Source organism: Pituophis catenifer, unplaced genomic scaffold (assembly GCF_029215685.1).
Source record: "Pituophis catenifer annectens isolate HBS135680 unplaced genomic scaffold, rPitCat1.0.hap2 SCAF_3, whole genome shotgun sequence".
NCBI classification, from domain to species: domain Eukaryota; kingdom Metazoa; phylum Chordata; class Lepidosauria; order Squamata; family Colubridae; genus Pituophis; species Pituophis catenifer.
This window is the reverse complement of record NW_027256883.1, coordinates 17,858,864-17,885,533: the sequence shown is the minus strand read 5'-3', so window position 1 is coordinate 17,885,533 and position 26,670 is coordinate 17,858,864. Positions and strand designations below refer to the sequence as shown.

General features: G+C 40.0%; 1 protein-coding gene across 1 annotated transcript; it reads right to left on the bottom strand.

Moving 5' to 3' along the window:
* Window positions 1-94: 94 nt before the first annotated feature.
* On the bottom strand, window positions 95-26,670 carry TNFRSF11B (TNF receptor superfamily member 11b). The gene is made up of 5 exons (XM_070940107.1): window positions 26,641-26,670; window positions 16,068-16,437; window positions 8,065-8,262; window positions 4,497-4,721; window positions 95-483 (listed from the first exon to the last, which is right to left on the bottom strand). The coding sequence occupies exons 1-5, from the start codon at window positions 26,668-26,670 to the stop codon at window positions 95-97; spliced, it is 1,212 nt and encodes a 403-aa protein (XP_070796208.1).

The following is a 26,670-nucleotide window of genomic DNA, read 5'->3' as shown; positions in this document are numbered from 1 at the left end:
ATAAATAAGCATTATCCTATAGGAAAACATTCCCCTCCCCCCATTTAATTATTGCTAGCAGCAAGTGGCAAATGAAAGATCAGAGAACTTAAAACTACCCACGTCTCATTTTTACCAAATGGATCTGGTTTCCTAGCATTTCTAAGAAAAGCTTCTGGTATAATTTATACATTGTGAGGCTGTGAAGGAATTTCACCACTTTCCGAAAACCTTGAATTGTTGTTTTGGGGAAGTGGTACGATTTCAGATACTTCAGTCCAAACATCAAGCCCTTCATGGTGTCTTGGTCTTTATTTTTTATCCTCCACAAATTCAAGAGCTTCAGAATTGGCTCTGTGGATTTGCACATCCTAAAAATCTCTTCAGTTTCTTCTCTGCCTACATTTTTCCCTGGCAAATTTTCCATCAGAATATGGAGCTGCTCAAGGGTGATGTTGAGATGGCCAATGTGCTTTAAGACATTATTTTCACAAAGATCAATACCTAAAAAAAGAGAGAGAGAGAGAGAATTAAATTTGTTTAGTTCTCTTCATTAAGGTCACAAAAATATGATTGAACCTATCTCCCTACAATGCTGATAGATGTAAGCCCTTCTTTCTGTCAATACTTTCTTGAAATCTACCCTACAAATTAAAACCAATAAAAGAGGAAATCTGAGTATATGAATACAATGCCATCTGGGCTGATTAGATTCCATATAGCTATAACAATCTCAGATTTCTCTAAAAGAATTTTCATTTTGTACCCAAAGTCATTTTTTTTTAAAAAAAGTTTTTTATTTTATAGACAAACAAACATACAGTACATAATCAATCATTGGACTATTGTAACGCTCTCTACATGGGGCTCCCCTTGGGGTACACCCGGAGGCTCCAACTGGTGCAGAATGCGGCTGCGCGGGGGATTATGGGAGCGACGGGGCGCTCCCATGTGACTCCTCTCCTGCGCGAGCTGCATTGGCTTCCGGTGGACTTCCGGGTGCGCTTCAAGGTGTTGGTGATCACCTTTAAAGCGCTCCATGGCTTAGGGCCAGGGTACTTACGGGACCGCCTTCTGCCACCAATAGCCTCCCACCGGCCGGTTCGCTCCCACAGAGAGGGCCTCCTCAGGGTGCCGTCGGCCAGACAATGCCGGCTGACGACCCCCAGGAGGAGAGCCTTCTCTGTGGTGGCACCTACCCTATGGAACAATCTACCCCCAGAGATACAAGTGATCTCCGACCTTCGGATTTTTCGTCGGGCCCTAAAAACTCATTTTTTCCAGTTAGCCGGTCTGTCTTGATTTTAGGGTTAGTTTTTAAAATTTTAATATTGATTTTAATTGACAAGTTTTAAATTATGGGCCAAATTATAAATTATTTTAACTTTATTTTTAAACTGTGATGTTTTGTATAGATGTTTTTATCTTGGCTGTTCACCGCCCTGAGTCCGAAAGGAGAAGGGCGGTATAGAAATTTGAATAAATAAATAAATAAATAAATAAATAAATTCAATGTATCATCTGAGTAGATCTTTTGTGCTTCTTCTTACTCCTCCAATATTTATCATATCATTTCATTTATTGTGACATTTCTCCCACATTTCTTACTTTTCTATTAATACATTTATCTATCTCCTTTCTCTTCTTTCTTCTTTGCTCATTTTGTTACAACATTGCCCTATATATTCTCTAACCAATAAAATTGCCGCCATATCTTAAAGTATTCCGATTCCTCTCTTTCTTTAATTGCCAAAGTCAATCTATTCATTTCTGCACAATCCAATATTTTCTTAATTACTTCTCCCTCTGTAGGAATTTTCTCTGCTTTCCATCTTTGCACAAATGCTATCCTCGCTGCAGTTATAACATGTATAATCAAATATGTAATTTTTTTACTAAATTTCTCTGGTAAGATACCCAATAGGAACAGTTCAGGTTTTAGATCCATATGTTGCTGTATCATTTCTTCTAACCATGTTTTAATTTTAATCCAATAATTTCTCGCTTCTGGACATGTCCACCACATAAGATAATACTATCCTGGTGTCTGATGGCATTTCCAAAGTCATTTTGTGAAATGATTAAAGGCATGGGCTAGAAGCCAGGAGGCTGGGAGTTCTAGTCCTGCCAGGCGCAAAACCAGCTGGCTTGTACCAGTTCCTCTCTCTCTCAGCTCAAGGAAGAAGAAAATGACAAATCACTTCCCAAAAAATGTTACTAAAAAAACTCATGCACAGACTTGTCTGTGTAGTCGTCAAAAGTCAAGATTAACTTGAAAGCACTGAAAAGTCACTGCTGAAGTGAAATTAAATTGTCAGAAAATATTTTGGGTGTGTGCTTTCAAGTCAGTGTCGACTCCTAGTAACTGCCTGGACAAGTCCTTGCAGTTGTTTTGGCAAGATTTCAGAAGTGGTTTGCCATTTTCTGCTTCCAAGGGCTGAGAGAGAATGACTGGCCCTGCTAGTTTCATGCCTAAAATGGGACTACAACTCACTGGTTTCTAACCCAGTGCCTTTACCACTAACATCAAACTGGCTCTAGAACTCAATACCTTTAGGAAATTTTCTCTCCCCTTTGTCATGATCTTGCCTTTTTAATGCATTTCCTCATGGTACAATCTAACTGCTTTTACCCATCTTGAAGTTGCTTTGGGTGATATCCCAGTAAGGGAGGAAACTCTGTTTTAATATCAACACACCTATTGTATTTCCCCCCAAAATAAGACCCTGCCTTATATTTTTTTGAACCCCAAAATAAGCGCTTGGCCTTATTTTGGGGGAGGTCTTATTATTTTGGGGTGCATGGAGCAAGATGGGGCTCCTCTTGCCATCTTACCTGATTTCCAGCTCCGCATTTAAATATTTTCGGGGAGGGCTTATTTTCGGGGGGAGGCTTATTTTAGCGCATGCGCTCAAAAGCTCAATTAGGCTTATAATCAAGGGATGTCTTATTTTCGGGGAAACAGGGTAATAATAATTTTAGCCAGTCCTATTCCTGAACTAAGGATGAGACATGAAGGCAACTTCATGGAGAAATAGCAGGGAGGAAGTTATGGCATCTTTATGTAATGCTTAGGAGTACAGTAGTGGCCAAAATTGTGGAAGCCTTTTGGGAAAAGTGTATTTTTGAGATTTGATGGCTAATAACACCACTTTTTTTTGGAGTTTCAAGATAATCATATTCCACTTCTGGAATGGCCTGGGAATAGCCCAGACCTTAACTTCATTGAAAATCTGTGGAGCCGACTAAAGAAACTTGTTAGTCAGAAGCGACCCAGCAATAAAACCAGTTAATAGAAGCAATCATTCAATCTTGGTTTCATATTTTAACAGCTGCAGAACTAAAAGACTTGGTTCACTCCATGGGAAGACGTTGTAAGGACATAATTCATGCTAAAGGTTACCCAACTAAGTATTAACTGACATGGTGATAATTTTTGTATATCTCATTTTTTCTATGGTGATAATTTTCGTATATCTCATTTTTTTTCTACGTGTTCCACTTTTCTTCTTTATACTGTAACTGCTATTCTAATAGCAAATCCTTCATAAAAGTTATTGCATTACATTCTTTATTAAATTATCTTTCCATTGATATATAATTTTATGGTATTACTCAACAAAAAGTGGTGTTATATAGCTAGTTTTAGAAAATACACTTTTCCCAAAAGGTTTCCACAATTTTGGCCACTATTATAAGTGGAAAGCCACAGAAAGCTAATTTCAAATTTTTTAAAAAAGGGCATTTATTTGAAAACCCTAACCTTGAAAGCATTTTTAATGCAATCACTCTTTAAGGAGGTGATTGTAGTCACCTCCACTGAGTCCAAATGCTAAAGATAAGGAATGACAGTTCTTATCTTGCTCCAGGCTGCTATAAATACTGCAGCCAAAGAAAATCCCCTCAACCTACTGAGCACTAAAAGCAAAGTAGTATAGAGAAAGGGAGAAGTTACCCAATTATCTGCTACTTTGCACTTGGTCTCCTACTTGCATACACTCAGTTCTCCAGCGCCTGACTAAAAGATACAAAACGTGGGCACGTGGCTTATGCACTCAGAAGCTGCTCTGATTACTGAGGTGAGAACCACAATGGCCACCTTCAACTGATCGCTTTAACTGTTGTGGTGATTTAATCTATACTCGGGAACAAACATCTTACATAAACGGATCAATAGTGGGTTTCAAATTTTTTTTACTACCAGTTCTGTGGGTGTGGCTTGGTGGGCATGGCATGTCTTGGTGGGCGTGGCAGGGGAAGGATACTATAAAATCTCCATTCACCCCCCCAATCCAGGTGAAGGATACTGCAAAATCCCCATTTCCTCCCGATCAGCTGGGACTCAGGAGGCAGAGAATAGATGGGGGTGGGGCCAGTCAGAATTTTTACTACTGGTTCTCCGAACTGCTCAAAATTTCCGCTACCGGTTCTCCAGAACTGGTCAGAACCTGCAGAAACTCACCTCTGAAATGGACCCAGTGGGTAAACATAATTTCTTGCTTTTCTTTAGTACATACCTTGGACAATATTCTTGACTGTACCATGGCCCTTATTTTGTTCTTTCCATAACTTCAGTAGCTGAAACGTCTGATCTTGCAGGCTACTCTTCTGTTTAATTATTTCTCTGTTTTCAAGACTGATCCTCACCCCAGGCAGACTGTCCATGAGGGTGTTCAGCCAGGTGGAAGATAGTTTTTTAGGCACGATGAACCTGAAGAATGCTTCTTCACACAAGGTGACATCTAAAAGCATACAGATACTGACTTTAAAATCAGGACATTAACCTCTGGGGCAACTGTCAAAAACTGCTGTGAGAAAGTTCAGTATGGTTTTTCTAAAAGCTACCATCCTAGGAAGGCCAACAGGGATTGGGCCCTACTGAAAAAGAATGGGATTTATTTTGAACTTAACACTTTGCAAGTGTTAACAGAGCGCTTCCTTTGGAGGGCAAAGTGTATAAAAATATCCTTTTGAAGCAGGATGGCACTCACTTCAAACAGAGCAGCTGCACTGCGTTGCTTCCCTGGAGGAAGTGAGACTCTAGATTTGCTCAGCAGAAGATTCACAGAGCACCCCAACAAAGAGAAGGTGTCACTCCAGGCTGCGACAAGTCAGAGAGTGTTGCTGTGCAAAGTTCTTATAATTCTTATAATTCCCTCAACACTGTCAAACTATTTACTAAGTCTGCACTACTATTAATCTTCTCATCGTTCCCACCACCCATTTCCTCCCACTTATGACTGTATGAATGTAACTTTGTTGCTTGTATCCTTAAGATTTATATTGATATTGTTTCCTGATTGCTTATTTGTTCCCTATGACTATCATTAAGTGTTGTATCTTATGATTCTTTTTATTTTATTTTATTTTATTTATTTTTATTTGATTTATATGCCGCCCTTCTCCGGAGACTCAGGGCGGCTTACAATGTGTTAAGCAATAGCCTTCATACTTTTGTATATTTATACAAAGTCAGCTTATTGCCCCCACAAACTGGGTCCTCAATTTACCTACCTTAGAAAGGATGGAAGGCTGAGTCAACCTTGAGCCTGGCGAGATTCGATCTTACTTTTAATTGCAGACAGCTGGTGTTAAATTACAGTGCTTCTGTCTGTTGAGCTAAACCAGGCCATTCTTGATGAACGTATCTTTTCTTTTATGTACACGGAGAGCATATGCACCAAGACAAATTCCTTGTGTGTCCAATCACACTTGGCCAATAAAAAATTCTATTCTATTCTATTCTATTCTATTCTATTCTATTCTATTCTATTCTATTCTATTCTATTCTATTCTATTCTATTCTATTCTATTCTATTCTATTCTATAATGATTTTTTTTTTAAAGGCAAAGACAATGAGGTTAACAGAATGGAGAAAAAGCCCAACGCTGTTTTGAATTGAAAAGATGTGTTTGCGATCCGTATCAATTTCATAGTTACTTATTTCATAGAATCCTAAATTTGAAAGAATTTTAGAGGTCATTTAGTTCAATCATGCTTTGAAGGCAGGATCCGCCAGAATGTCTTTTGACAGATGACATTCCAGATTCTGGTCTGAAACATCAACCAAAGGATAGCCCCAAATTTCTGTTGCTAAGTGAGACAGTTGGGAAATGAATTTTGCCTCATTTGACGGCCTTTCTTGCCACAATGTCAGTGTGAATCACTGCAGTTGTCGAGATAGTAACCTGGTGGCTAAGTGAATCTGGTTTCCTCGTTGACTTTGCTTGTCAAGAAGGTTGCAAAAGCTGAGCCCATGAGTCTGAATTTTGATCACATGCTCAGGGGATGCTGCAACGGTTGTAAGGGTGGAAAATGGTCATAACTCATTTTTTTCAGTGACGTTGTAACTTTGAATGGTCACTAAATGGACTGTTGTAAGACAAGGACTACCTTGTTGTGGCTCCATTGCCTGAGCCTGGGCTATCGACAGATGCAGACTCTGAGAGTGAGGGGGAGGAGTTGGCAAGGCCTCCCTCTCCAGGACCCTCCTCTCTGGCAATGCCTCCGGAGGACACCGAAGGCCAAACGATAGGCTCAGAGCCAAGCACGTCCCCGCAGCCACAGGTGGACAGCGACGAGGAAAATAAGTGCTGGCTGGACCCTCGCCAGAGGCGCAGGGAGAAGCGTGCGCAGCAGAGGGGAAGGCGTGCCAGAGATTAGCTGAGTCACTGGACCACACCCCACAGGCTATAAAAGGGAGTGTGGTGGCCATTCGGACTCTGTGACGGACAAAGCTAATCTCTGGTGAGGCACTTTGCACCTTCGGACACAACACCTATTTGCTGTGGATTTAATTACAAACTGGACTATTCAAACTGTGTGTATTTTTGTCTGTGTTATCGGAGTAAAAGTTTTTGGCAGGCAGCCACGGAGTTGCTGCCAAGTTCCTTATCACTGACGTTGAGTGTTTGAAGAGTTTATTTAACCCTCGGCTGGCTGGTTGGGTGTGTGCGTGGTACGGGGACAGAACATACCTGTATTTGCCTAGTTCACATGACATTCTATTCCTTTCCATTATACCAGAGGTCTTCAAACTTGGCAGCTTTAAGACTTGTGGACTTCAACTCCCAGAATTCTCCAGCCAGCTCTGCTTTAAGACTTGTGGACTTCAACTCCCAGAATTCTCCAGCCAGCTCTGCTTTAAGACTTGTGGACTTCAACTCCCAGAATTCTCCAGCCAGCTCTGCTTTAAGACTTGTGGACTTCAACTCCCAGAATTCTCCAGCCAACTCTGCTTTAAGACTTGTGGACTTCAACTCCCAGAATTCTCCAGCCAGCTCTGCTTTAAGACTTGTGGACTTCAACTCCCAGAATTCTCCAGCCAGCTCTGCTTTAAGACTTGTGGACTTCAACTCCCAGAATTCTCCAGCCAGCATAGCTGGCTGGAGAATTCTGGCAGTTGAAGTCCACAAGTCTTAAAGCTGCCAAGTTTGAAGAGCCCTGCATTATACAGTCAGAAAGGTCCTCCTGATATTTAGTCTGAAACTATTTTCATGCAGATTCAACCCATTGGTTTTGCTTCTCTCCTCACAGGTAATAATGAATAAATCCATTCTATCTCTTCTCTATGAGAATCCTTCCACCGGACAATAATTTTCCAATCTGCATATTAGACAGGTAGGTATAATATACAAAATCAACACTAAATAAATTCTCACTGTGTTTCTAACTGCAGGTCAGCTGTGAACTCATGAGGAATTTCATTACAGGTAGTCCTCGACTTACAACAAGTTCATTTACTGACCGCTCAATGTTACCACGGCACCGAAAAAAGTGACTTCTGACTATTTTTCACACTTACGACCGTTGCAGCATCTCCATGGTCACACAATCAAAATTTTGGATGCTCGGCAACTGGTTCATATGACAAGCAAAGCCGCTGAGGAAGCCAGATTCATTTAACAACCATGTTACTAAGTTAACCAATGCAACAATTCACTTAACAACTGTGGCAAGGAAAGTCGTAAAATAGGGCAAACTCACTTATAGCAAATGTTTCACTTAGCAACATAAATGTTGGGCTCCATTGTGGTCGTAACTTGAGGACTACCTGTATTTTCTGTTTTGGATCATATACACACCGATTCCACATTGCTGATTCAATTTGTCACTGTCTTCTCCCTGGCACACATTGTCGTGTGTGGAGTCTCCCTTCTGCACCAATTTGAGACTCAGGGCACTGCAGTTAGTATGCATTTGACAAGCAGCTTCGGATGATGTATCATTAGAGAAATATCCTTCTGGGCATCTCTCGCAAACGGTGTCGCTTTCAGGGGTACCTGCAGAAAAGGAAAGAGATTTTTTAAAAAAAAAAAAACTATTTATCAATCACTTTGTTTATAGCACTTCAAGAATTTCCCATTCACTAATGGCCACAACACCAAGGATAGAAATGAAAAAACAATCTGATTTTCTTTGAAAGAGGAAAGACTGGCACCCAGCATATTTTGGTAGATTAATGTTTCAAATCTCACCCTGATCTTTTGGTTTTGTAAAAAAAATAATAATAATTCAGAAAACTCTCCAGAGAAAGGAGCTATTTCACTTCAGAAGGTGACAGAAGATATTATTTGTATTTCGTCCAGGTTAAATGAAAAACAATAATACTGCACAAAGAAATCCTATTATAGGAAGAATAGTATTTTTCAACTACATAGCTTTTAAATGAAACGTTCAGCCAGATGATTCATACAAAACTAGTCTGACTCAACCAGAAACTATATCATCCATCTATCTATCTATCTATCTATCTATCTATCTATCTATCTATCTATCTATCTATCTATCCATCCATCCATCCATCCATCCATCCATCCATCCATCCATCCATTAGTGGTGGGTTTCAAAATTTTTTACTACCGGTTCTGTGGCTGTGGTTTGGTGGGCATGGCAGGGGAAGGTTACTGCAAAATCCCCATTTCCTCCCAATCAGCTGGAACTTGGGAGGCAGAGAATAGATAGGGGTGGGGCCAGTCAGAATTTTTACTACCGGTTCTCTGAACTACTCATAATTTCCGCTACTGGTTCTCCAGAACTGGTCAGAACCTGCTAAAACTCACCTCTGCCATCCATCTATCCATCCATCCATCCATCCATCCATCTATCAATCTATCCATCTATCCATCTATCCCTCTATCTATCTATTGCTCTGTATCCATCTCTCTATATATATCTCTCTCTATCTCTCTATCAATTTATCTCTCTCCATCTCTCTCCATCTATTTCATCTATCATAAACATTAGGCACTTCAACAATGATTAGAAAAAGATACTTTGGAATATATGAGTTTATATAAAATCAGAAGTGCAACTAATTAAACCAACTGCATCTTTTCCCAAGATTTCCCAGCTGTCTTATACAGCTTCCGTATGATCCTGAGAAAAAGCATGACTTCTTTAAAAACTGGGAGTGCCACACTGCCACATATTGTCACTGCCATATATTGTCATATTGTCATTGAATAACTTTTGGGAGGAAGAGGGAGGAACAGGAGGGAGGGGGAGGGAGGAGGAGGAGGAGGAAGAAGAAATTCAGATGATGCTGGTTACTGGATAGTTCACCTAACTCCTAAATTCCAAAACTGTAGTTAATCAGATGATTCCTCCCCCCCCCCCCACCAAGGATAAAATTAGCATCAGCATCTTGTCTCTGGCTGGCTTGAGACAATGAAGCCACACAGATCTCTGGTTTGGCATTTCCTAATTATCCACATTCTGCATTTCTCCTAAATGAGCCAGAATACCTGCTGAGCCATAATGTGTCTTCAGAGTACTGACAGGAAGTAACATGCCAAAAAAGAGGCTGTTATTTTAATATTCCACCACCTTATGTCAGAAAGTTGATGGAACTGTGGGAAATTCAAAATGGCAGATTGTTATTACCCATTCCTGTTGTCAAATACAAAGAGAATAGCAGCTGTTAGAAGGGCTGATGAAGAAACTGGTGCTTTTGTCCCCACTGATAACACCACTGATAAAACATTTCCTAAACACTTTTAATGAATTCTCCCCTTTTTATTCTGGACACTGAAATCAATTCTATTGTGTCATTCAGCAGACAACAAATATTATTTTCCTTGAAGCTGGCTTTTGAAACTATTCCCGTGTGAGTTTCATGGAGCAAGTCAACCCTACATTATAGCCTGTTGATGCTTAACAACCCTAATCTCTTACACAATTTGGAAGCAGAAAAGGGAGAGTTTATCAACCAGCTGGCGTTTTATAATTTCATGGTCACTCTTTCATAGATGGCTTTGGGGCTTCCAACTTGATCAGATAGATTTAAGCTTCTTCTGAGCAAATTTCCATTTGTGTAATAAATCAAAGAAAATGGTTGTTTTTCCAAACCCACTTGTATACATATCTATTTGTTGTTTTTATGGGGAAAAAATCCTTGCTGAGAATGATGTAGAATTATTATTGTTGTTGTTGTTGTTGTTGTTATCTTTGACCAAAAGATAGAATTAGGTAACTTATGTACTTGGAAACACTAAATGAGTCTCCACAGACTTTTAAAGGCAAGTTATAATTTATTAAGGTAGCTCTGTAAAGGTTATGTATTGATTCTACTTTCAGGTGACTAGATAACTATGAAATTTTCCAAGATAAAATAAAAGGTATTGCAAACTAACATGTCAGATACTATATATTACTGGTGGTGGTTGTGTTTTCTTCCCTAGGATAATCAAGTTATTTTTCAGAGCAATTGTTTTTTGTGTGCTCTTTTTTAAATTAAAATATTTGCAAAAGTAAATTAAATTTGGGGTTGAGAACAAAGGCTGTTATTGTCACTATGCTCACATGGAACTTGCAGTGGAAAATATTATCATCATAAACATTATTATGCAGAGAAACAGACGCTGGGGCAAAGTACTGTTGCAGATGCCATGCAGGCCATTTCTTCCAATTTTGTTTAGGCTTTTTAGGTCCTATGAAGCATAGATTGAGACAAACTTTAGTTCTCACCCACAAGAGCTAAAAATGGGAGGTGGTTTAATTTTGTGGAATCCCTAGGGAAGTGATGGCTAACCTTTTCCGGACTGAGTGTCCAAAGCGCGTGCACCCGAACCCCAAAATGCAATGTGCCTGCAGCCGCCACGCATGTGTCTTGCCCCCACAGATGTACATGCGCCCCCCCCACACGCGCCCCACCTCCCACACATGTGCATACGGCCCCTGCATGCGCCCCGCCCCCCCGTGCATGCGCGACAGAGACCCAGAGACCAGCTGGCTGGTAGGAGGCACATGCACACGTGCAGCAGAGCTGAACTGGGGCGACGGCTCATGTGCCATCAGAGAGGGGGCTGCGTGCCACCTCTGGCACGTGTGCCATAGGTTCGCCATCACAGCCCTAGGGCCTTTTATGGGGCTGATTCATTACAGACTTAAAGAAATAGCTGAAACTTCCCTTTAAAGAAGATCTTCTGTTTGATCAGCTGAATCAAAAATACCCCAAATATTGTGGTCTTTTCTTCATCCTGTTGATCTTCTATCTAGGCCAGGGGTGTCAAACTCACGTCGTCACGGCAGTGTCACATGACATATCAGGACCTTTTTTTCCCCCTTTGCTAAATCGGGCATGGGTGTGGCTAGTGTATGACGCATCTGGCCCGTGGGCCGGGAGTTTGACAGCCCTGATTTAGGCAGACCCATTCTATCTTTCATTTGGTACTCCAACACTGCAACATATTCACTTTTCATCAGGATAACTACAATACAGTGGTGGGTTGCCCCCGGTTTGGTCCGGTTCTATAGAACTGGTAGTAAAATCGGTGGGAGGCTCCACCACCCGCCACGATGTCATCATGGGTGAACTGCGCAGAAGTTGCAAACCAGTAGTAAAGTAAGTAGAACCCACCATGGCTACAATGGCCTCCATGTGGGATCAGAATTAGTAGCCAGGCTAATATGGAAGCACTTTTCATTAAAATATTGGTCCAGACTGGAAACGATCAAATGGATTAGGAGGCATAAAACTTGCAAGAAGTTATGTAGATTAGCTTCAAAAAAGAATATTTTTTCACAACATTCTCTCCATTTTGCCTCAGAACTCTAAAAATGAAGCCAATATCTTAAGGTGCTTCTTTCTTTTTAGTCTTCCTCCGTGTATATTACCAGAAACTGGGAGACCATGAATTCTAGTACTGCTTTAAATACAAGGCCAGCTAGGTGACTTTGAGCCAGTCACTCTCTATCACTCCTAGAGGATTTCCAAAAATGTTGCCATGAAAATAGCATGGATTTGTCCAAATAGCCAAGATTCACTTGAAGATACATGTTTGCTTAGTAGGTCCAAAATTTAGTTGCTTTCCAAACTTGCCAGTTATACTTGAATGAGGCTGTGTTAAAAATACCATACTATGTTCGCAAATATAACTTGCTAAAATGATTTCTTGAGGCAGATACAGCAATAATTAATTTTGTTGTTGTTAGTTGTGAAGTCGTGTCCGACCCATCACAACCCCATGGACAACGTTCCTCTAGGCTTTCCTGTCCTCTACCATCCTCTGGAGTCCATTTAAGCTCATGCCTACTGCTTCAGTGACTCCATCCAGCCACCTTGTTCTCTGTCGTCCCTTTCTTCTTTTGCCCTCAGTCTTTCCCAGCATTAGGCTCTTCTCCAGTGAGTCCTTCCTTCTCATTAGGTGGCTAAAGTATTTGAGTTTCCTCTTCAGGATCTGGCCTTCTAAAGAGCAGTCAGGGTTGATCTCCTCTAGGATTGACCGGTTTGATCGCCTTGCAGTCCAAGAGACTGGCAGGAGTCTTCTCCAGCACCATAGTTCAAAGACCTCAATTCTTTGGCGCTCAGCCTTTCTTATGGTCCAACCTTCACAGCCATACATTGCAACTGGGAAAACCATAGCCTTGACTATACATACTTTTGTTGGCAGGGTGATGCTTTTTAGTATGCTATCTACATTTGCCATAGCTTTACTCTCCAGGATCAAGCGTCTTTTAATTTCTTGGCTGCAGTCCCCATCTGCCGTAATCTGGGAGCCCAGGAAAATAAAATCTGTCACTGCCTCCATTTCTTCCCCATCTATTTGCCCAATAATTAATACATGGAAGCTATTGCTGATCAGCAGTTTTCAAATAAAAGGAATAAAATAGGAGAGCACAAATAACCAGTCCATGATTTGTAGATCAGCAAAATGCAATACAAACCAATATGTTATATGGAAAGTATAATAGCTTTGTGCAAGTATATTTAGATTTTTCTATGTTCTATACCTTAAACAAAATACTTTATTTGAAACATAAGTTGGGTTTGGGTTTTTTTGCATGTCAGATTTGAACTCTAAGAATGCTTACATCTTTGTCAGTATAGGAAATCCTCTTTATGTACTACCTACTGTATTTGTCCCTGTATTTGTAGGGACGCGGTGGCTCAGTGACTAAGACGCTGAGTTTGTCGACCGAAAGGTCGGCAGTTCAGCGGTTCGTATCCCTAATGCTGCATACAGCATACTCACCTACTATGAGTTCCCATTACTTGTCCCCGCTTCTGCCAACCTAGCAGTTTGAAAGCATGTAAAAAATGCAAGTAGAAAAATAGGGACCAACTTTGGTGGGAAGGTAACAGTGTTCCTTGCGCCTTTGGTGTTTACTCATGCCGGCTACATGACCATGGAGACGTCTTCGGACAGCGCTATCTCTTCAGCTTTGAAACGGAGATGAGCACTGCCCCCTATAGTCAGGAACGACTAGCACATATGAACCTAGCACATATGTGCGAGGGAAACTTTTACCTTTACTGTATTTGTTTCCTCCAGTGTTAGGATATGCATCACACTTTAAATGAAAGTCTGTTCAATAAACTATGGTAAATGATGGAAGTAGTACAGAATGAGCCACTGTGAAGTGTTTATTAGCTTTGAACAACAATTTGTACAGGGTGTTTTAAATGCAGATTGTATTCATGCTTAACTTCAGTCTAAATTCTGAAATTTGTCCATTCAGTGACAGATTACATTTTTCCTTCCCCATCAACATCCCTTTAATATGGTCTTAATTCTGATTTTGAAATGCAGGATACTGCCAATTTTCTTTCAAGAGAACTCCTTATAGCTTTGGGTTGGTTTTTTTCCTTCTACAAGGATCATTTGTGATGCAGGAAATTAATGATGTCCATTCAGGTATGATGCCTTTCACTGATACCCTAATACTGTTATAATTATTTTCCTAGTGCTATATCAATTAACACTTCTATTGTCTGCCAAGGCACACAAGGCCCTGGAATCGCCTTCTTCCCAATGAAAAATGTTATCACCCATGAATATTGCATCTCAGATAATGTTCCCATGAAAGAGGGCACTCCATCATGTTACTCAGTGCAATGCAATTTGCAACCGCCATTAGATTAGTCATTATCATACAAGAAGAATATTTTGTTCGGCTGCCAGCAACATTCCTTTTGGTAACAGTCCAAGGAGATGGTTCTTGCAAGTTCTCACAAGAAATATACCATCCATCATGTTCATTTAAGCATGCTTATTTAGGAAGTGTTCAAAGCCAGGTGGATATTTGTTTTTACAGTTCCAAGCAAATGGCAAAAATAGTAAGCTTAGTAAGAGCTTTTTCTTACTTGCCTCTAACCACTACTTAAGTATATCCTAGTAACTTCTTTTTGATGTTGGTCTCATGACATTGCTTTCATCTGATCGTATCTCCTGCCTCAGATGGTTTTAAATTATTACAGATACAGATTAACAGAGTTGGAAGGGACCTTGTAGATCATCTAATCCAACCCCCCACCCAAGCAGGAGACCCTATGCCATTTCTGACAAATCGCAGTCCAATCTCTTCTTGAAAGCCTCCAGTGATGAAGCTCCCACAACTTCTGAAGGCAACTTCTGTTCCACTGGTTGATTGTTCTCACTGTCAGAAAATTTGTCCTTATTTCTAGGTTGAATCTCTCCTTGATCAGTTTCCATCTATTGTTCCTTGTCTGGCTTTCAGGAGCCTTGGAAAATAGCTTGACCCCCTCCTCTCTGTGGCAGCCCCTCAAATATTGGAACACTGCTATCAGGTCTCCCCTGATAGGTCTCTTCACTAGACTAGCCATGCCCAGTTCCTGTAATGGTTCGTCATATGTTCCCTAATCATCCTGGTTCATTCATTCCTACCTGTACCAATATTAATGTAGGGTGGGTCCTTGGTGCTCTCTGAGCTTGATTGTTTTCTTGCAGACATTTCCTTACCTAACGAAATAATATCCTCATGTTGCTGGACACGTTAAATCTTGTGTGGCATTACTTAGATAGCTTTTAGGCTCCTAGTTGGAGTTCCAAAAGACTTCTGTCATGGCTGCCATCCTATTTGTTTATTCTTTGTACTACGCTATTCTTTGATTAATAGAAACAGAATAATTATACCGTAATTTTAAAAAATAACAAAATCAAATGCAGTTAATATATTAGTTCATGCCGTGCTGTTATTTGCTTAGCGTGACCTTTACTCCAATTGCTAGCCATTCTAGCATACTATCTTTTCAATAAATTCTGCCTCAATTAGATTAGTCTATGTTTTTGTTTTGTTTTAATCTTTAAAGGTAAAGGTTCCCCTCGCACATATGTGCTAGTCGTTCCTGACTCTAGGAGGCGGTGCTCATCTCCGTTTCAAAGCCAAAGAACCAGCGCTGTCTGAAAATGTCTCCGTGGTCATGTGGCCGGCATGACTAAATGCCAAAGGTGCATGGAACGCTGTTACCTTCCCACCAAAGGTGGTCCCTATTTTTCTACTTGCATTTTTTACGTGCTACTGAACTGCTAGGTTGGCAGAAGCTGGGACAAGTAACAGGAGCTCACCCCATTATGTGGCACTAGGGATTCGAACCCCTGAACTGACAACCTTTCGATCGACAAGCTCACCGTCTTAGCCACTGAGTCAGTGCATCCCCATTTAATCTTTAGGATAGGATAAACCAGAGTTTACTCTTTTATCATAACACCTGGCTGGTTAGGAGCAGTAACTTTTCCATCTAATTGTCCAGAAGATATTTTTTACTCACCCTAAGTGATCCTGAAACAGCTTTTGATGGTTGAGCAATCTTGAAATCATCTCTTGAAAAGAAGAACATACATACCTTTTCGAACGACGCCAAATCCAGGAGGACATGCTGTGTGCTTCAAACAGAATTCAAGGTTGAGGTATCGTCCTTCTACACACTCACAGACACGGTTTCTGGTGCTGGTGCATTTGATCTTTTCGTATTGCAGTTCCTGGCATATCACATTGCAGTAGTGACATCTTTCATTATTGTTCCATTCATCTGCATAAGATTGATCCGGACAAGGAGCACATTCCGTCTTCACCGACGCTGTACAATGCTGTTTGACATAGGTTCCTGGGGGACATTGGTCGCACATCAGCTGGCGGGAGGTGATAGGATCATAATGGAGATACTTTGGAGGAAGAGTTTCCTGGACTGTCCATTTGACTGAGATGTCCAATAACTAATAAAATTAAATTAAAGCATTTTTATTTGATTTATTTTTTTTTGATTTATTTTTGGATTTATATACTGCCCTACTCCCAAAGGACTCAGGGCAGTGAACACACATAATACAAAATTTAAAAAATAATATAAAAACACATTAAATATTTGGCCCAAACAAACTAAAACACCCCTATTGTTTTAAAACAAATTAACAATTAACAATTAAAAGGAAGTTAGGCTAGGCCAGCCTGTTGAAATAAAATAAAGTTTTATTTCATAAAGTTTATTGCATAAAATAAAGTTTTAAAGTTATTATTATTATTATTATTATTATTATTATTATTATTATTATATACTTTATTCATTAAACATGAAACTCAGTCAACTGAACATTCAAAAATGCATCACAAATACCATTGACTGGTGCTAATGGTTGATATGGGTTGCTGCCAGCGTCCTAGGTATCAACCAAGTACCTACCATGTTTCCCCCAAAATAAGACCCTGTCTTATATTTTTTGAACCCTGAAATAAGCGCTTGGCCTTATTTTCGGAGAGGTCTTATTATTTTGGGGCACGTGGAGCAAGATGGGGATCCTCTTGTCGTGTTAACTGATTCCCAGCTCTGTGTTTAAATATTTTTGGGGAGGACTTATTTTTGGATGGAGGCTTATTTTAGCGTATGCACTCAAAAGCCTGATTGGACTTATTATCAGAGGATGTCTTATTTTGGGGAAACAGGGTATTATTATTATTATTATTATTATTATTATTATTAGTTAATCTTTAGTGAGATTCACAGCTTTTGAGGCTGGTTAATAGCTCAGCAGCTCGAGTCCTAACCAAGGACCTAGGAACTGTTAAGGTATTGTCGGAGGATGTAAGCTGTTACGAGTAAGGTGGTTTTTTGTAGAGTCAAAATGTTCAAGTCTGGCAAATTTAGAATTTCTAAATAGCGGGGTAGCTCTTTGGGTATTGCTCCAAGGGCTCCAATTACAATCGGGACAACACACAATTTCTTTTTCCGCAGTCGCTCAACTTCAATTGTTATTATTATTCAATTACTATAAATAATTATTCAATTATTATAAATAACTTCTATTATTATTACTATTATTATTATTATTATTATCATCATCATCATCATCTTTATTCATTAAATATGAACTCAGTCAACTGAACATTCAAAAATGCATCACAAATACCATTGACTGGTGCTAATGGTTGATACGGGTTGCTGCCAGCATCCTAGGTATCAACCAAGTACCTTCTTAAGATGTATGATGTTCCAAGTAGCGCAGTTGTTGTTGTTGTTGTTGTTGTTGTTGTTATATTATTATTATTGCAATATATTGATGGTGCCCTCAAGTACTAAGTCATCCTTTATAACTGTGATTTGGCTGGATTAACACATTGAATTATGTGTTTTGAACCATATTTTGAAACCATATTTTGAAACCAACATCATAGTATGTTAAAAAAATAAAAATTTCAACAATGCTAGATCAAGATCTATCACACCGAAACTGGGGTCCCACAAGTGGCACGTTACTAGAAAATAATTATTGCTGCATAAGATCTCAGATATTTGTCAAAGACCATTATGACAAATTTTATCATCTCTGCCTGTCAACTTCAACCAATTTTCATATACAGTAATCTTCCATTGTATTAGTTAGCCTGAAATGTTGTCATAATATATCTGATTAAAAACTACAGATGTTATCTTTCAAACTTTTAAAAACACTCCAGTATTGTACAAAGAGTTATTATTTCCTTTTTAGAAAACCTTCTCTGGATTAAGAAGCTAAGTAGACCTGGTCTTAATTAGTACTTGGATCATAAGAACAACCAGGGAATTATGATATAACTAATTAACTGAAATATCTAGCTGGCTATATCTCAGAATAGAATACAGAATAACAGAGTTTGAAGGATCCTTGAAGGTCTTCTAGCAGGAGACCCTATATATTTTAGACGAATGACTGTCTAGTCCCTTCTTAAAAGCCTCCAGTGTTGGAGCATCCACAGCTTCTGAAAGCAAGTTGTTTCACTGGTTGATTGTTCTTAATGTAATTTCTCCTTAGTGCTAGGTTGTTTCTCTCTTTGTTCAGTTTCTATCCATTGCTTCCTGTCTTGCCTTCTGGTGGAAATAGGTTGACTCCCTCTTCTTTGTGGCAGCCGCTCAAATATTGGAACACTGCTATTATGTCATCTCTAGTTCTTTTCACTAGACTACCCAATTCCTGCAATTGTTCTTCATAAATTTTAACCTTCAGCCCGCCCCCCCCCCCCAAAATCATCTTTGTCACTCTTCTCTGCACTCTTTCCAGAGTTTCAATGTCTTTTTTTATATTGTGGTGACCAAAACTGGATGTAGTTTTCCATGTGTAGTCTTACCAAGGCATTATATAGTATCACTTTTCACGATCTTGATTCTGTCTCTCTGTTAAGGCAGCCTAGGATTGCATTGCATTGGCTTTTTTGGCTGCTGCCACGCACAGCTGGCACATATTTAAGGGATTGTCCACTAGGACTGTGAGATCCCTCTCACAGTTACTGCTGTTGAGCCAAATTTCATCTAGTCTGTACCTGTACATTTGTTTTTTTCTTGCCTCAATGTAACACCTTACTTTTTTTTCTACACTGAATTTCATTTTGTTAAATAGGGCCTAGTATTCAAATAATAAAGCTAAGGGTAATTACACCTCTACCGTTATCATCAAAATAACATGAATGACAGTTCAGTTCAAAGGAGGCTTGACTTCTATCCTTTGGGGGCCTCGCCAGAAGAGATTTTGGAAAATTCCATTCCATTAATTGAATTCTGGACTTTCGCAAAAGTTGTCCCCCTGATCTTCAAATGAAAGCCAATGTTACCCTTGTGAAATAAATACGGATTGGATGGCAATGACCAACTCAGTCCATATTCCTTCAAGTATCTTTTTTTTTTCCTCTTTCAATCACGGCCTTGTGATTTTTTTTTTTTAAATAAAAAACTAGTTTTTTCAACATTGATTATATGCTTCGGTTTTGGGTTTTTCACCCAGACCACAGAAGAATGCTTGGATTTACTAAAACAGATAAAGCATTCTCTGTTTGGAATTGCAAACACATCCTGAAACCTAGTTTTTCTTTGATGACAGCTGCCAAGGGCTGGGCAAGCGCCAAGGCAAATCTGTAAATTCTGGCATTCGCTTTTCTACATTATGTAAGAACATTGTAATTGCCTTCAGGCAAAAATCCAGTTTGGCTCTCATTCTAGCCAACAAATGGGAGCTCACCAGCAGTACGTAAACTTGATTATCCCCAAACCTCTAATTTTTTTGGCTAATATTCAGGGAGATAAGTGTCCTGGTGATAGAGATTCAGTTCAGCTATCACAGCCAATAACTAATAAACAATTAATCTGTTCTGATTTCTCCTCTTTTCAACGCTCTTAAAAGTGAACGAAGGCCACCAAATCATGACGGTGAGCTATTACATATTATGGGAAGAAGAAAAGTTTGTTATTCGTTTAAGCCTTGATACAGTTTTGAAAAAGCTTTTGAATGGATAAAGCAATTTTTAAAAAATAGGCCTTGTTTCTCAAGTTTCCAATCTTAAAACACACACACACACATATACACAAAGGGAAGAAAAAAGGGGAGGGGGGACTGTGGATGGAAACAAACAAACCTGAATCCTCAATATTGGCAATTTTTTATGTCATATGTATAAACTGAACCAAACTGTTCAGTTTCTCTATTTACTTCTCTAGTTTGAAGGAACAATTGCTGGACCACAGTTCCTTGGCTCATTTGTTAACCTTGCGCTAATCAATTTCACTGACTCAATACTTATATTAGAGAAATGAGTGGTGCGGTGGCCTAGGTAGAGCTCTTGCCTCACAATCAGGAGGCTGTGAGTTTGATCCTAGGTAGAAGCAGATATTTCTCTTTCTGGGAACAATGAGAATATAACTCTGCATTGGTGACAGGAAGGGCATCCGGGCAGTAAACACTCAGCTCCATTCAGTTGCCTAGACTCCATCCTGCAAAGGATTACGGGGTCATTAAAAGAAGATGATGAATACTTATATTATAGAAATAGGATTCCCTCTATTTTGTTAGTTTATTCATTATAATATCTTGAAAAGAGCCCTTGTACATAACAGCTGTACTTATGATCATCCTCCAGAAAAGCTCAGAAATCTGGAATTAGGTGAGCAGTCCTCTATCTAATGAACTCATCGCTGTTTGAAAGACAAACCAGTTCAAGTCCAGTTTGCAAAGACAGTTCCATGGGACCAGAGGGTCCAGCCATTTCCATTCTATAAGGTAGCAGGGAGGTGGGGAAGATGACAGAGGATGAAACAAACATAGCTAGCTATTGACCTGAGATACCGCAGAAAACTAGATTGTAGAGCAGTTGGCCATCATGATCGTGTTATACTGCCATCTTCACTCATGGCAATAGATAGGTGTCTATTTGTGGCCACTTTGATGCAAAATAGTGAACATTCATTTGTTGAGGACAGAACTTGTTATGGTGAGGGACCTTTTTCCTACAACCTGGAAAAATGGAAGCCTAATGCCTTGCTGTGTCAGACAAGTCCAGTCCTGAAGACAAGAAGAGCTGCCTGAGAGTAAACAACCTGGGGAGATCAATCCTGAAGAAAGCAGGTCTAGATTAGAGATGTTGCCAAAAGTGCCTCCTTCACTACTCTGCTTCTACACCCCTTGACAGTCTGCGAAGCATACAGTATATATACCAGTGGTGGGTTCCTCCCGGTTTGGTCCGGTTCGGCCGAGCCGGTAGCAGTGACGATATGACATCACCGAACCAGTTCTCCCCCCCCCCCGCCCTCCCACCCCCCCCACCCACGTTATTCTTACCTTTTATTTGATCCCACCCCCAATCTATTGCTGCCTTCTGAGTCCCAGCTGATGACTAGAGGGAAAAAAAACTGTTTAAACTCTTGCTGCGGGGCTTTAAAGGGCCGTCCTACAGCTGATCAGTGTTAAAAGCAAACAAATGAGTCGGGTCGTAAGTGCGAGGACTGGTCGTAAGTGCGAGGACCTTCCAGAAATGACTCTGACCAGCTAGCCATGCCCACTTAGTCAAATGACCTCCAAGCCACACACACAAAATAAGCCATGCCCACAGAACCGGTAGTAAAAAAATTTAGAACCCACCACTGATATATACCCATCAATCCATGAGAGAATCACCATCTCCCAGGTGAATGCAGAATGTGGAGAGAAGAGACAGATTACTGGAGAACATTATTGGGAGTAGTACTCTCTTTGGAAATACACTATTGCTCCAAGGAGCCAATGATATTCACTCCAAGGAGCACCAGGACAGAAGCTTATGGGGCTAAAGTTTTTGCCTAGTTTACTCAAATGCTAAACTGCATTCATGGATAGCCTGGCCTACATTCTTCTTGAAATGACATCATCTTTTACTACCTGGATACATCAAGGTATTTTATGACTGTGTAAAATCTACAGCATCCAAGAATTAGCTACTAACTCAATTTAGTGCCCACCAATAGTAGTAGTGGTGGGGTGAGCTCCCGTTACTTGTCCCAGCTTCTGGCAACCTAGCAGTTTGAAAGCACGTAAAAAATGCAAGTAGAAAAATAGGGACCACCTTTGGTGGGAAGGTAACAGCGTTCTGTGCACCTTTGGCGTTTAGTCATGCCAGCCACATGACCACAGAGATGTCTTCAGACAGAGCTGGCTCTTCGGCTTTGAAATGGAGATGAGCACTGCCCCCTAGAGTCGGGAATGACTAGCACATATGTGCGAGGGGAACCTTTACCTTTACCTAATAGTAGTAGCTTCCTATTTAACCCAATAAAAATGCAAAGAATATAAGTATACTTTCTCCCTCTGAACCTTGCTGCAAATAATGAGCCATGGCTTCAAATGTATCCTGTTCTATCAACTGCTCTAAGGTTTCATGTGGGAGTTTGGCCCATATTTGTCTACCTATATATGTGGGTAGGACAGTTTTTAACATTTTATACTTGATATTTCTGTGGAAACATACAGAAATGAGACTCGGTGGCTGAGCATATAGCTATTGGTATGTCTGCAGAGGGTGTCTGTTTAATCTCTATTGTCTCCACTTTGGTTATCAATCTGAAAGTCCTTTGGCTGTCTTAAGTAAGAATCCTTACTTAAGACAGAATTCATTTCAATGCTACTTCTTTTCTATTGCATTCTGTATCAGTATGTTTCTGCATTAGCTTTGTAACCACTGAAGTCAAAGATCTACTAGGCAAGACTGTATAGATAAAGCTCGGATATTAAAATCTGATGCATTTTATTTATTTATTTGACCTCTAGCTTTACTTTCCTCCAGGAAATCAAAGCAGCATACACAACACTTCCATTTTCCCCCCCATGATAATAATCGTATCAAGTTGGATAGCCTGAGAGTGGGTGATTGATTCAAGGTCATCTTGTAAGTTTCCAGGGCTGAAGTACTTAAATCTGGACCTCCTCCATCAAAATCCCCAATCACTACCCTGCAAATGTTTGGATTGCACTGCCTGGCATTGTTCATCCTAAAAAACTAGAGCAGGATCAAATCTCATTAGTATTTGGATAAGGAACCATTCAGAAGTACAAGTGCTGTAGGCTAGCCTTGAAATGTAGGAAACATTGCAATCATAAATATATCCACACTGATGCCAAGAAATTGACACAGAGCTTTAACAGAGTAACAGAGTTGGAAGGGACCTTGTAGTTCATCTAGTCCAAACCCCTGCCCAAGCAGGAGACCCTACACCATTTCTACAGATGGCTATCCAGTCTCTCCTTGAAAGCTTCCAGTGATGAAGCTCCTACAACCTCTGAAGGCAAGCTGTTCCATTGGTTGATTGTTCTCACTGTCAGAAAATTTCTCCTTATTTCTAGGTTGAATCTCTCGATCAGTTTCCATCCATTATTCCTTGTCTGGACTTCGGGTGCCTTTGGAAATAGCTTGACCCCTTCCTCTCTGTGGCAGCCCCTCAAATATTGGAAGACTGCTATCATGTCTCCCCTGGTCCTTCTCTTCACTAGATTAGCCATGCCCAGATCCTGTAACCGTTCATCATATGTTTTGGCCTCCAGTCCCCTAATGGTTGCTCTTCTCTGCACTCTTTCTAGAGTCTCAACATCTTTTTTACAGTGTGGTGACCAAAACTGGACGCAGTACTCTAGGTGTGGTCTTACGAAGGCTTTATTAGAGTGGAATTAGTACCTCACTTGATCTTGATTGAATCCCTCTGTTAATGCAATTTAGGATTGCATTGGCTTTTTTGGCCAATGCAATCCTAAATTGCATTAACAGAGGGATTTGTTTGATTCTTTTTTGAAGATCCAAACCAGGATGACTGTGAAGGTACCAACTTTGGCTCAAGCCAAAGGAGAGTTTACCTGAAACAGCGAGATAAAATATTAAGCCATCTTCTTTTAAACTGGAGCAGAACCCCCATTAGATGTTAGAAGCAACATACAGTAGCTTTAATCATCTCTTCCTATTGCTCAGTATCTTCAGCAGGTGGCAGCACCTGGCTGACTTAATTAAAACCTGATGAGAAACCAAAGGAGATGAATGCCTTCTATCCCTGTGAAACCTTTCTTGTGCTTAGATTTCATAAAGGTAATGAAACCAAACTAGAGAATGCTGTTGCAACTGTTTTAAGATTGCCAGGGTGCTATGCCAAAATACACCATACAGGTAGTCCTCAACTTACAACAGTTCATTTACTGACCATTCAAAGTTACAACAGCACTGAAAAAATGTGACTGATGACCATTTTTTTTCCACACTTAAGACCAAGCAAGGTCAACGGGGAAGCCAGATTCAGTTAAAAACGTGTTCCTAACCGCACAACTGCCATGGTTCGCTTAACAACTGTGGTGAGAAATGTCATAAAATGGGGCAAAACTCACTTAACAAATGTTTCACTTAGCGACATAAATGTTGGGCTCAATTGTGGTCGTAACTCGAGAACTACCTGTAGTAGTCAATCAGAGGAGCCTGTATTTCCTGATTCAGCCAAAATTAAGTCTTTAAAAATTATCTAGATGCTCTAGACCAGGGATGATATAACTCATGGCCCATTGGCCGGATGCGTCACGTGCTGCTCATACCCACCTCCGGTTTAGCGAAGGGGAAAAAGTCGCAGTACTGCAGGCTACTTCTGCTGACTGCCTGCAATTTAGCAGTTCAATCCTCACCAGCTCAAGGTTGATTTAGCCTTCCATCCTTCCAAGGTCGGTAAAATAAGGACCCAGATTGTTGGGGGCAATATGCCAACTCTGTAAACCTCTTAGAGGGGGATGTAAAGTGGTATATAAATCTAACTGCTATTGCTATTTCAACGGAGATGGTCCAGTTGGACCTTTTTTAATCTCCATATCTTGTACTTATGTTTTCTTGGGGCAGGGAGTAACACAAATCAACTGCAAAGTTTTTCTTTATAACCACTGGGGAAATGAGGCTTGAGCAAGACATTTCTTATCGGATGGAATTCCATTCAAAAACAAAATCTAATCTATATAAAAATCAGAGCTCAAGGACTTTTATTGTCTGAAAAGCTTCCGACTCGGTGAAAGATATTATTAATTCACCGGTTATACACATGAAACAAAGTTGGCAGGAAATAAAGGCAGCATTCGCAGTTATTTTATCAAACAGCCTTTGCTTTCTTTTCCCAAAATGAAATATATTGAATATATAGCTTCAAAACAACACCAGGGCATTACCATTCCTTGCTATGGGCTGATTCTGTGATAAATTACATTTATAGATATTGATTCTCCCAGGGTGGGATATAAATTCAGTAGATGATCCACATTGTAATTCCATAATAGAGCAGCTCAAGAAGTTGAAGAATAGGCAGCACTTAATGGTGCATATAATCGTTTACTGGTTCTAAAGTATCTATGGAACTTTTCTATTCTCTTCAATGTCACTGGGAGCTCTGTATACACAGCTAGATATGAAAATGCCCAAAGATTTGTAGTTATTTACTAGGAGGAAGCAGTAGAAGGAGAGAGATCCAGGTTCTGTGCTTGGCTTCTCTCAATATCATGACAGATCTCTGTTTTGAGACTCTGGAGAATATTTCCCCAACACAGTAGATAATGCTGGGAAAGATAGCTCAATGGTCTGACTCTGTATCCAGCAGCCTCTTACATCCATACAGACCCATTTAAAATTAAGCACACCTATGCTCTATCCAATGGTGGGATTCAGCCAGTTCGCACCACTTCGGGAGAACCGGTTGTTAACTTTCTGAACAGTTTGGCACACTGGTTGTTGGAAGAAATCATTAGGGCTGAGAACCGGTTGTTAAATTACCTGAATCCCACCACTGGCTCTATCCCAGAGGTTGCCAACCTTTTGGACCTCGTGGACCTCTAAATTCATGATTTTAAATCCCGCGGATCACTAATATGATTTTTTAAAAAAGATAAATAGTATTTAGTGCAATATAAAAAATGCAAATAATTTTTCTGCGGACCACCAAAATGTTCTCGTGGAGCACCAGTTGGAGACCGCTGCCCTATCCAGTTCCATCCCATAGATTTTTGCTTGCTGTCCCGTAGTTTACAACCACACAGACAATCATGGTCTATCGGCCAGCTAATGACATTTGCAATGGTTTTAGTCCTGTCATGTGAAGATACAATGAGGTTCAGAAGATATTCCTTTTTCCAAAAAAAAAAAAAAAAAGTCAGGGAAACATTTCTTTTACCTCTAGAAACAAAAGGGAGCTTGCCCCAAATTTGACAACACTGTCAAATAATTTACTAAGACTGTATTACTAGTATTCTTCTCTTCCTTACTAGTATCTATCTCTTCCCACTTATTACTATAACCACGTTGCTTGTATCTTTACAATTTATATTGTTTTTGTTTCCTAGTACGATTTGATCGCTTATTAGTAACCTTGTCTATCACTAAGTGTTGTATCTTTTTATTCTTGATGAATGTATTTTATTCTCCTCATGTACACTGAGAGCATAAATACCAAAGACAAATTCCTTGTGTGTCCAATCATACTTGGCCAATAAAGAATTCTATTTTATTCTGTTCTATTTGCTCCAACAGACCAAAGCCCTACTAAAGACTTAAGAGGCAAACACAGCTTTAAAGAAACAGAGAGAAATAACCTCATTACTTTGGTTGCACTTTCCAAAGCAACCGTCAGCCTTGAGGCAAAGACTTACCAGCAGCGTGCAGCACAGAAATTTGGTCAT